At 44.7% G+C, this 12,846-nt stretch overlaps 1 protein-coding gene across 1 annotated transcript in view; it reads right to left on the bottom strand.

Moving 5' to 3' along the window:
• The window catches only part of CACNA1I (calcium voltage-gated channel subunit alpha1 I), a 127,363-nt gene that overhangs the window by 93,417 nt on the left and 21,100 nt on the right, over positions 1-12,846 (bottom strand). The window contains exon 3 of the mRNA XM_043501920.1: positions 7,694-7,791. Coding sequence (XP_043357855.1) covers positions 7,694-7,791 — 98 coding nt within the window. The remainder of the gene's footprint in view (positions 1-7,693; positions 7,792-12,846) is intronic.

The raw sequence follows: 12,846 nt of genomic DNA, 5'->3' as shown, positions 1-12,846 counted from the left end.
CTCACTTCGTTATTCGATTGTAAATGAACTTTCTTCCTACTGGCACTTGCCCCCATCTCTGCTGACATTCCCCCCTCCTCCCAATCCTCACCCTCGGTATTTCCCCTTCCGCCCACTCTTCTTCCAAGATCAATGTCACATCTTTCTTCAAACCACATTTAGGGCAGGAATGGCCTCTCACTTCTTGTTTATCAACCATACCCGCTTTTCTCCCGTGAATCCCTGCTTCGGACCCACCTCTTTCACTTCACTTGCCAGCATTGAATTCTACGTGGCCCTGTTCACTTTCCATCTTCTCTGTCTATTGCTCTTCTAAAAAAAGGAGGACTTGTGGCACCTTAGAGACTAACAAATTTATTTGAGCATAAGCTTTCATGAGCTACAGCTCACTTCATCGGATGCATGCAATAGAAAATACAGTGGGGAGATTTTATATACACAGAGAACATGAATCAATGGGTGTTACCATACACACTGGTAAGGTGAGCTATTACCAGCAGGAGAGAAAAAAAACCTTTTGTAGTGATAATCAAGGTGGGCCATTTCCAGCAGTCGACAAGAACGTGTGAGGAACAGTGGGGGGGGGGGAATAAACATGAGGAAATAGTTTTATTTTGTGTAATGACACATCCACTGCCAGTCTTTATTCAAGCCTAATTTAATGGTGTCCAGTTTGCAAATTAATTCCAATTCAGCAGTCTCTCGTTGGAGTTTGTTTTTGAAGTTTTTTTGTTGAAGAATTGCAACTTTTAGGTCTGTAATTGAGTGATCAAAGAGATTGAAGTGTTCTCCAACTGGTTTTTGAATGTTATAATTCTTGATGTCTGATTTGTGTCCATTTATTCTTTTACATAGAGACTGTCCAGTTTGGCCAATGTACATGGCAGAGGGGCATTGCTGGTACATGATGGCATATATCACATTGGTAGATGTGCTGGTGAACGAACCTCTGATAGTGTGGCTGATGTGATTAGGCCCTATGATGGTGTCCCCTGAATAGATATGTGGACAGAGTTAGCAACGGGCTTTGTTGCAAGGATAGGTTCCTAGGTTAGTGTTTTTGTTGTGTGGTTGCTGGTGAGTATTTGCTTCAGGTTGGGGGGCTGTCTGTAAGCAAGGACTGGCCTGTCTCCCAAGATCTCTGAGAGTGATGGGTCGTCCTTCAGGATGGGTTGTAGATCCTGGATGATGCATTGGAGAGGTTTTAGTTGGGGGCTGAAGGTGATGGCTAGTGGCGTTCTGTTGTTTTCTTTGTTGGGCCTGTTCTGTAGTAGGTAACTTCTGGGTACTCTTCTGGCTCTGTCCATCTGTTTCTTCCCTTCAGCAGGTGGGTATTGTAGATGTAAGAATGCTTGATAGAGATCTTGTAGGTGTTTGTCTCTGTCTGAGGGGTTGGAGCAAATGCGGTTGTATCGTAGAGCTTGGCTGTAGACAATGGATCGTGTGATGTGGTCTGGATGAAAGCTGGAGGCATGTAGGTAAGCATAGCGGTCAGCAGGTCAAGCGTTCCTCTCATGTTCTTGTCAACTGTTGGAAATGGCCCACCTTGATTATCACTACAAAAGGGTTTTTTTCACTCCTGCTGGTAATAGCTCACCTTACCTGATCACTCTCGTTACAGTGTGTATGGTAACACCCATTGTTTCATGTTCTCTGTGTATATAAAATCTCCCCACTGTATTTTCCACTGCATACATCCGATGAAGTGAGCTGTAGCTCACGAAAGCTTATGCTCAAATAAATTTGTTAGTCTCTAAGGTGCCACAAGTACTCCTTTTCTTTTTGCAAATACAGACTAACACGGCTGCTACTCTAGTTCCTCAAAAACACATTGGAGAGAAGTCAAAAGCCATCATTTCTCCACAGTGCTGCAAGTGGGGTTTACATCCATATAAATCTCTGTCCTAGGCACTGATATGACACCTAACATCTGGGTGTGGAATATAGATTTAGGGCAGGCAAGTAAATATTGAACTGCTTTGTTCTTGCCATCCCAGGGTTCAGCTGCTTTAGATTATTTTTATATTATTGTTTTGGTCTAGTGGGCTGAACACAGGACTGCGAATCAGGAGATGTCAGTTCTATTCCTGACTCTGCTGGTGACTCATTGTGCCTCAGTCGCGGGTTCTGTAACAAGAGGATGATAATACTAATACACTTTTGGAAAGCTTTTTGAGATTGGCAATTGAAAAGCATGGGAACCTGACCGGATTGGCTTCTAGGAGCTTCTTCAATATAAATGAACAACAACAACAACAGAGCTGGTAGAAAATTTTCTAGCGGAACAGTTTTCCATCAGAAAATGATATTTCATCAAACCAAAATTTCTCCCAGGAACATATCAATGTCAATGAAATTTCATTTTGGAAATACTTTTGGAGAAAAAAAAGTTTCAATAAGGTGAAAATTTTCTGTTTCAATATTTTCAGATGTTTTGATTTTTCATTTCACAATTTCTTTTATTTTGATGTTACTAAAAAATTGTATAAATGTCACAATCCAAAATGAAATGTTTTGATCGATCAAAAATTATTTTCTTTTGTGGAGGAAAGGAAGAAATTTTGTTTCAAGTAAAATATGAACTTTTTTGTTTTTGTTCCAATTGAGATTGAAACAAACCTTGAAATCACAGAATTCCGCACGAAATGGAAATCCCTGTTCCCACACAACTCTAAATAATAATATGCCACTATATTGAGATATGTATATGCAACCCCCACACATATATTCCTACACTCATACGCTATATATTAATAGACACATATGCTTCCTATTCAACAAAGTTGCTATGCAACAGTCTACTACAGATCCCTCAACAGAACCTTCACATTAGCAGATTCCCGCAGCTCTGTGCAGTCTGTGATGACTCTTTTCAAATTAAGAATCAGTGATCATAAATTTGAGGTAGAGACTGGGAGACGCATAGTACAGTGCAAAAGGACCGTGCAACCAATGTGACAGCAGAGTGAATTGAAGAGACATTTTGTGCTCCAATGTAAAAATATGATGGAGTAAGAGATATTTCCTCAAATTATCAGAAATGATTAAAGACTTTCCATTAAAAAGCAGTTACAAAAAATTGCATTACCCTGAAAGGATGAGAAGAAAAGAGATGACATTTTATATAGCAACCTACCACTGAATCAGAAATGGACAATAATAAACAAAGGATGTGGAAAAATACCCCAAACCTAGTGTGAAGACCTACCGTGAGCAGATTGTAACTACCTTTGACAGAGACCTGAAGGGTCTTTCTCCTCTTTACACTGTTAGCTTGCATAGCTTGTCACGCCAATACAGTGTTACTGAATTAAATCGAACGGTTATAGGACCACAACAGCCTATCATTTCTGTTTCATGCACCTTCAGACAAAACCCTGAAAGGCAGCACTCATAAGGCTAAAGGCAGGAATGTGAGAGAGAAGCATGAATGCTAATGCATGGGTGAGACATACAGTATTATAAAAACTGGGCTTCTAGTATTTTGTCCAATCTAATTTAAAAATTATATAGGAGTTGCAAGACTGGATCTGACCCTGGGCCCATCCAGTCCAGAGTCCTGTCTTTGAAAGTGGCCAGCACCAGATGCTTCAGATGAAGGTACAAGAAACGTCTATTCCCCAGTAGTTTAGAGATTGGCTCAAACCCTGAATCATGGAGTTTAATGTCTCTTCCAAAACTTGTTATCATTAACGATGATAATTCTGGATATTCTTAACATCCATACAAATGTCTAATCTCCTTTTGAATCTTGCTAAGTTTTGGCCTCAATGACTTCTTGAAATAGTGAATTCCATGGTCTAATTATGTATTGTGTGAAAAAGTATTTCCTTTTAATTTCATTAAATGTCCCCTTATTCTTGTGTTAACAGAAGTTCCCGATCTACTTTGTCTGTACCATTCATTTTTATTTTATATTTCATTCATATTTTATATACTTCTATTGTGTCACATACAACCAATGGGGCTTCCACCACTTTCCTTGAGAGACTATTCCATGGCTCACCAAATCTAAGTATAAGGAAGTTCTTCCTGTTATTCATTCTAAATTTCTTCTTTACTAATTTCATCCCATCACTCTAAGTTATAGTCCAGGCAGCACACCAAAAAATCTGTTCCCTTTCGTGTTTACATACATCAATTATTTGTGGGTTTTATCATGTCCATCCTGTTTAGAAATCCCCGCTTAGCCAAGCTAGACCTATTTCACTTTTTAAAAATCTTCCTTCATCAATCAAATCTCTCCAGCTTCCTGATCATTACGGTTGCTCTTCTATGAATTCCTTCTAATATATTCTGGTAGTATGGTGCCATGATTTGAAAACAATGTTCTAGATAAGGTCATGTAGAGAGGGAATATTAGAAACACAGGACTGGAAGAGACCTCCTGGGTCATCGAGTCCACTTCCCTGCTATCACAGGCAACCCCATCATATAATCCCATTCATAAACATATCAAGCCTCATTTTAAGACTAGTTAGGTTGCTTGCCCCAGTACTTCTATTGGAAGGCTGGTCCAGAATCTTACTCCTTTGATGGTTAGAAACCTTCTTCTAATTTCTAGTCTAGATTTACTCTTGGCATATGAAGCCCAAAGTTATAACAATCTTATATGCTGCCATTGCACATTGCAAACTCATCTCTTCTTTGCTGTCTGCTTTCACTCCCACGGGGAGGAATTTTCAGAAGAATTCAACACCCATTACTGAGAAGAGAGTTTCCAAAGAACTCAGTTCTCTGGGAGGCACCAAAACACATAGCCAGATTTTCAAAAGAGCTCAGCCCACTGGGTGCACATTGGGTGCTGAGCTCTTTTGAAAGTCTGGCCCCTATTTAGTTGCCTAAATGCGGCACTAAGCTCTTTTGAAAACATGGCACTGTGTCTATCTCACCACGGCTACCTCCGAGAGTCCTCCTCCCTCACATTGAATACTTGTGTTTCAGATCATTCTCTCCAGTTTTCTCCTTTTGTTACTTTCTGCCCAGGTGTCTACTCTCTCTCCGTCCCTTTGTATTATTTCTCTGTCCTGCCTAGTGTCTGCAACTCCTCCAGTTTTACTATCGTCTGCAAATTTCCTTGATGTGCTTTGCTCCTTCTTCCACATCATTAATGAAGAATTTTAAAAAGACATTCAATAAGATTTCTGACAAAAGGGCCTATCGGTGATATTGGCTTTACCTCACTAGACACTTGCTTCCACCTCAGCAGATTTCCATTTATCATTAGCCTTTGTTTACAGCCTTTTAGCCAGTTTTCACTCCACAGGACAGTCTTCCTATCCAAGGAAATTTATTTTTTCATTTAATAATGAAAGTGCCTCTTCGTCCAGAACTACTGCACATATAACCATATATCCATGTAGACAGACAGAGATTTAAATGTCTGATACCAGAACAAAAACTAAAACAGTGTTAGTTCTACACAGACACTGCTATAGTGGAGAGAAGTAGAGTTTAGAAGAAGGACCAGTGTAGAGAAGAAATGCATAGAGGTGGCTGTATGGCAAGTTATTGGGCTCTATAAAGGGGTAAGCGAATGAAATTCTATGGCCTGTGTTATGCAGGAGGTCAGACTAGATGATCACAATGTTAAAGCTGGCTTTAACAGCTCTGAATCTAGTCTCTGTGGGCCCAATTCTGATCTCACACTGGTTTTTCCCAGGTGTAATTGCATTGATGCTAATGGAGTTACTGCTTATTTACACTGGCATAAGAGAGAGAAGAATGCAGGGCTTCATTTTGATCTGTCCAGCTTTGTTTTTAGTTCTGGGCCCCAATAATTAAAATTTCCTTGGCACACATCCTCAGGAGACAGCCTGTCAACTGGGTTTCTTTCATTTAGTTTCTTGCCTGCTCTCACCTGTAATAAACTTCCCTTCAGCTCTGGAGAAGGGAATGAAACCACTGAGGTAAGGAATGGGATTGGCCTCAGCACCGTGGGAGAGCCCTAAGGAGGTCTTGGTCATTGTTGATAGTCTGATAAAAGTGGGAGCAGGGGGCATTAAAGGGGGAAGATGAAAGAGACTTCTTGTTATATGGTAAGGAAGAAAAACTCAGTATAAAACCTGGGGAGAAATGGAAGAAATGCTGAAAGTGTCACAATGTCTTATGTGACAGCTGTTTTCACTGAGCAAGGCATGACCTGAAATACCAAACAGACAGAGTGGGACAAATTCATTGCTGGTGTAATTCCACTGACTTCAGTGGCATGAAATTGGCCCACTGCATCAAATTCACTCCCCTGTTATAACCAGCATGACACCTGTGCCATATAAAGTGGATACTTCCTGTAGTGACATGGGCAATCCTTGTCTACCTTACTGTGCTCTATAGATATCAAAACTGAATCAAGAAAGAGGAGATGCAGAGGAAGAGGGAAAAGGGAAAAGAAGAGAGGTGGAGCGTAATAAAGAAGTGACACGCAGGTAAGAGGCTAGTTTCTGTTTCCCAGCCCCTACCGCGTGAGATGGGGCAGGGTTACAAAAGATTATACCCCAGGCTCAGTGTCCATTGACTGCAGGGGAAAGAAGGAAAGAGAGAAGTGTCATATGAACACAGCAGATACATAGCTGGATCCTGTGTATGGTACCCCTCCTCACCCCTTTCCCTCCACGGTGAAATTAACACCAAGGTGGGCCCGTTTCTCAGATCTGAGCCAAACCAGCAGGGAAGCCATTTAGCTGGGCCAGGGAGCTGTAGAAAGCTGCTTGTGCCTCCAGGTTCAGGCTCGGCCCATCAGATCCTGACAGCTCAATCCCCAGCAGAGCTCACAGCCCTGACTCATACATGCTGCATATACACAGAGCTGCAGAGGTGGGAACCAGGATTAGAGGGAAAGGAGAAAGTGCGCAGCAAGGAATAGATAAAATATGCCATTGTTGTTCACCACACGCAGAGCTGGGCTGGTGTATTTTTAAATGAGAGGAAACTAAAGAGTGCTGCAGAAGTTAGTAGAGATCAACCCCCTCACTCCTGCTCCCACCTGATTTCACTGCTCATCCATCCCCCACCACACACCTCACCATGTCTCTACAGGCGGTCTCACCTCTTCCATATTCTTACGTGAGACAAAAAAAATCCTTGCTTTATTGCCAACTCCCAGCTCCAGCACTTTGCTTATCAATTGGGCACTATAGACAGAACGACTCCACATGTAGCCTGACTGTTCACATACTCCCCACAACGCAGCCAGGCAGTCTTTGCACAGCCCTTTGAGAAGAGGGTTTTTTTGGAGGGTGGGAAGGGGGCGGTTGGAGACAAAATAAAGGGCTAGGCTGAGAATCTCAGGTATACAGGAATTTAGCCTACACCTGGATTGGAACTAGTGGCTCTGTGTCCCATTCTCCCCACATCCCTGAGTTCTTCAGTACTCACCACCAAACTGAGGCTAGATTGGTGACTCAGAACTGGAGGGCTAAGTACCCCAAACCTATTTGCCAGTTCTTGAGCCAGCCAATGGCTCACCAGCCGAGACTGGAATCTAGGGGCCCTGGTTTTGGTGATCCGCACAGAGTATACATACGTAGCTGTCTTATAGGCTACAAGGTCAATCCAGCTACCTAGAGGTCCAGGGCAGGACAATCAATGGGGGAAGAGATCCCAGACATAGCAGCAGAGCAATGGATTAAAACGACACAGACAAGGGTGAAGTGCAGATGAAATGGGGTGCCAGTGAGAGGGAAGAACGACTTACTAGGCACCCGGTTGATGGCTTTGAGGGGCCTCAGGACACGGACAGTACGGATTGCAGACAAGTTAATGTTTTGCAGGTCCAGGGAATATTCCACCATCCTGCAACAGGAGAGACAGAAAGTGAGTTTAAAACATTCCAAGACTCAGTTTGAGCGACAGGTATGACACCAGCAGGAGGAAGTGAGGGGTGCCCGAGACGAGAGGACAGGGCTGTTCACAGCCTCCATGCAGTGCAAAAACCTTTCAACGCATCCATGCTTTTCCATCCAGCTGGTGGGGAGAGCATTAAAATCAAGGGGTACTGATGAATCCATGAACACGTTGATAATATGCTAATGTGCTCCCCACTGAGGCTGAAGTGGCAGAGGAAATGAATGACAGCTGGCTTGACAAAGCACAGGATGCATTTCTATTCAAGAGTTTCTGGCAACAGTATAAGTCCTGAGAGTGGAGCTGGAGTCCTCGGGAGCCCTTCAGGAGCAGAACTCAAGTCCCCAGAACCCCAAGGTAGAAAATTCAGCCCTTCAATCCATACGTTTTGGAATGGAAAAGAGAGAGAGAGCAGCAGTGACAAGCCATCAGGCTCCAACTCAGCAGGCTGAAATGACCCCAGCCTGGCACTTACCTGTGGTGACTGTCACAAAGGGAAAAGGCTGTGCAAGAACGGACAAGGGGATGGTGGCAGAACAGCACGCACCCCACAGGTGACCCCTGCAGAGAGAGATGGGCTGGAGTTCACTGGCAGCTGAACACTCTGGAGCATAGCAGCCACCTTCCCTTCTCAGATGGTGCAGCTGGACTTACTGTGACATACACATCCATGGATTCCCATAGCAAAGATCTAATCAAGGGTCCTTATAGCACTGGGCAGGGTCCACGAGCAGCAGGAGTGATCACATCTCAGCTGTACGTCACTCCTGTTAGACACCATCCTAAGGGGAATGTCCTTATTTTATGATATATACAGGATCAGTGTTTTTTTAAACTTGCAACCTACGCAGCGAGTTCTCTCCCCAAATAACCTTGAGAACTAAGCAGCTATGAGTAATGCATTGGCTTTAACCCACCACTGCCAGTCAGACAAACATTAAGGAAACATTCCTTTTTTAATATGCGGGGAGGAGAGGAAACATGGGCCTTATAAGGTACTTACTTGTCAAAAGGATCTCAAAGTACTTTACACACGTTAATGAATATAGGCTCATGACCCCTCTGGAAGGTAGGCAAGCATTGTTATTCCCAATTTACGTGAAGGGAAACTGAGGCACACAGCAGTAAAAGTGACTGGCCTCAGGTTGGCCACTGAGTCAGTGGCAGACTCAGGAATAGAACCCAGATCTTCTGAATCGTTCTCCTCAGCATTAACCACAAGGCCATGAAATAAAAAGGTGACATTCTCTTGCTGTTTCGAGATGCACAGGAGAGGGATAGGAGAATCTTCTCCTTTCTGCTGCATCTACTCCAAAACCAGAAACGCTTGCTTAACATGTGGCACTTGTCATATATAGAGGCCTTAGGACCTCAGGGCTGTCTATTCAGCACCTTTCACCAGCACCAAATCCACTTTATATTAAAATACCAAGTTGCTTTGTCTCAGTTCTTTTGAGCACTGTGACCCCTCTACCCGGATTGATCTCTGCAATCCATCACCTCATTCCCCCCCCCCCCCCGCCCCCAGCACCACCACCACCAAAGGACATGAAGAGCAGGTGTCTACTTTTCTAAACTTTTCACAAAAGGACTTGTCGGAATGATAGATTTTCAGACAAAATGGGGTAAACCTGTCGAGGTGTGGTGATTATTTTTTTTCTCTCTCTCTCTCTTTTTCCCACCGCTCTGTTCTCTCTCATACTTTTAGAGTAATTGAGTGAAATAATTCTTTTCCTAAAATGCAGCGGTGTTGATCTATCCCCCTGGAGCTGTCAGCTCCACACTCAGTGAACACAGAGAGAGAGAGAGAGAATGGATTTTGTGCAGATAATCAAAATATTCATAAAGGAGACACAATCAGCCCACAGAAAGCATGAATGATGGTCAGGGATTGAAGATGTGAACAGCAGTTGGGGAAGGATATACGGCAATACACACACACACATGCTTGTATATGCGCTTGTAGATATACAAGCATGCATGCAAAGACACAGGCCTCCACACAGAGTTATACACTTGCAGATGTTCTTTTCTCCCATTTCCCATGAGTACACTAGAGGGAAAAGGTGGGAGAGGTAATATCTTTTATTGGACCAACTTCTGCTGGTGAGAAAGACATGCTTTTAAGCTACACAGAGCTCTTCCAGTAGCTCGAAAGCTTGTCTCTTTCATCAACAGAAGTTGGTTCAGTAAAATACATTATTTAACTCACCTTGCCTCTCTCATATCCTGGGACCAATATGGCTGCAACAACACTGAAACCATGAGGACACTGTCAGCTATATCCCCTATGGGGATGTGTGGTGGGGCGGGGTGAGAACTGTGAAAACAAGGGGTTTCCTCCCTGACAAATAGCAGAACAATCTGAAATACATTCTCTCAAACAGATATCAAATAAGCAAATGATCCTAATATAAAACCTTGTAATTTGGAACGGGAGCCTTCGTTGAACTACAGGTCTCCAGGTAAAAGATCAATTGCGCTCTCAGCGCATGAGCACAGCAGAAAGGCACAATCTCATAATGAACTCGCTGCTGGGTATATGTACTCTACTTCCCTGTACTGGATGTAATCAGAACTTGTCAACTATCATGCTACAACTGAGATCCTCCTCCAGTTGAAGTTTGGAGCAGGAGGGTCAGAAGTCTATGTCAGCTGTAGTTACAAAGTTCCCAGTAGCCACAGTGTCAGTATGTGGCATTCTAGGTGGCTCTGGATTTGTTACACTATAGTTTGTTTGGTTGAAAGATCCTGGAACAGTCAGTCTCAGTTCCACCAAATGCATACGATGAAGTGAGCTGTAGCTCACAAAAGCTTATGCTCTAATAAATTTGTTAGTCTCTAAGGTGCCACAAGTACTCCTTTTTTTTTTGTGAATACAGACTAACACGGCTGCTACTCTGAAACCTGTCATTTGCCACACAAGTGTTTGAAGCTCTTGCCTTCAAACTCCTGGTTCACCTAATACCCACACTCTACAAACAGTGAGCCTGATCCTCACAGGGATCAGGATTTCATGTTCAACAGAGTTCAGTAGACCAAAACTCAGGGGAAAGGGGGCCCAGCTGTGAAGTTTGAATTCAAATCTCCATCTCTATAATGGGCCTGAACGATTATCCTGGATCCAGTGACTCCTATGCATTGGGAGAAAGGGTTGAAATCTGAAGCTGGATCAGAATTTCACAGCTAGCACCTAAAACTTTGGACTTGAACAAGGGGAAGTTTGGGTATGCATCTGAACTTCGGGGTTTTGACCCATCACTTACCTCAGCTATCTGAAAGAGTTTGGGAAACCACAGTTGATCACAATATGCTGTAGGTGTTATAATTTAACTAGAGCAAGGTCAAACTAAGGTCAGCCAAGGCATCCACCACCTTCTCCCCTGATCCTCCCCTTGTCGCAGCCCAGCTTGACAAGAAAGCATGGGCCTGATTATATATTCCAATTTAGCTTCTCTCGGCATCTTGTAGTCTCTGTTCTTTTATTGTAATTGCTGCTGGTGTCTTCAGGCCCAGAAGCAATCAAGCAAAGCAAACGGCCCAACAAAAACCTGTACCAGGATTTGAATGCTCTCTCCCTCCATCCCCCTCAAGTAAATGGCAGTTCACCTCTGCCGTTGAACAGATGTTACTTGGCTTTTGGTTGTGGGTGGGTAAGTGCAGGAAGGGATTAGGAGCTGGAACTACTGCTAAATCAGTGTGAAACCCCTGAGCTGTGAAGGGATTTGAGCAGAGAGCTGTCAAGATAATTGAATTTGTACAGTAATGCCTCTCCACCCAGAGACTATATTCCCCTTCAAGGTTCCTGTGCAACACTTCTCAGAAAGGGAGGGGGAATAATGCTACCCCAAAAGACTATTATTGTCCAAGGTAGGTGTAGGGGGCAAATGAATGATGAATGGCCACTGTGGGGAATGGCAGAGTAGTGTTCAAGATGTAGGAACTCATAACTACTTCCAGTTCAAGCCACTCTCAACAGGAGTCACTGTAGGGAGCGGGACGGGAATGCTGATTGTGGGAGTCGGTGGTCGCTGTAAGGAGGGACGGGATGGGAGCTCTGGCTGGGGGGGTTGCTGTAAGGAATGGGGCGGGAGTGCTGGCTGTTGGGGGAGATGCTGGAAGGAACGGAGTGGGAGCTCTGGCTGTAGGGGGGCAGTTGCTGTTGGGAATGGGGCGGGAGACCTGGCTGAGGGGGAAGTTGATGGAGGGAATGGGGCTGGAGCGCTGGTTGTGGGGGTTCACTGGAGGGAACGGGGTGGGAGAGCTGGCTGTGGCAGGGGTTGCTGGAGGGAACAGGGTGGGAGCCACTAGAGGGAACATGGTGGGAGCGCTGGCTGTGGGGGGAGTCGCTAGAGGGAATGGGCCAGGAGCTCTGGTTGTGGGGGGAGCTGCTAGAGGGAACGGGGCAGGAGCACTGGCTGTAGGGGGAGTTGTTGGAGGGAAAGGGGCAGGAGTGCTGGCTGTGGGGAGGGGGTTGTGTAGGGAACAGGGCGGGAGCGCTAGCTGGGGGTGGAGGGAGTCATTGTAGGGAACAGGGTGGAAAGGCTGTCTGTGGCTGGGGAGAGTCGCAGTGGGGAACGGGGCAGGAGTACTGGCTGCGGGGGTGTCGCTGAAAGGAACGTGGTGGGAGCACTGGCTGTGGGAGAGAGTTGCTGTAGTGAACAGGGTGGAAGCACAGACTGGGGGAAGGGAGAGTCCCTGTAGGGAGCAGGGTGGGAGTGCTGGCTGGGGGGGTGGGTGCTGTAGCAGGGGCTGTGAGGTATGGAGGCGCTGTCTGAAAGGGAACTTCAGTTACTAGAGAAGTGGGAATGAAAGGAGTTAAGACAAAAAAGCCTTGTGCAAATCTCACCCCCACCCTCTTGCTGAGATTGGCTTTCAGATCCCTGTCCACAGAGCAGTTGACATGATTTCTCAGGCATGCAGCATTAATTAGTAGGGGTTTGGGGTGGTACGTAAAAAATCCATTGTGACATCTCCGAGGCAGGGCCAGCAGCTCTCATCAAG

This window comes from Dermochelys coriacea, chromosome 1 (genome assembly GCF_009764565.3).
Source record: "Dermochelys coriacea isolate rDerCor1 chromosome 1, rDerCor1.pri.v4, whole genome shotgun sequence".
Lineage (NCBI taxonomy): Eukaryota > Metazoa > Chordata > Testudines > Dermochelyidae > Dermochelys > Dermochelys coriacea.
The sequence above is the reverse complement of the archived record's forward strand: the minus strand, read 5'-3'. Positions and strand labels throughout refer to the sequence as shown.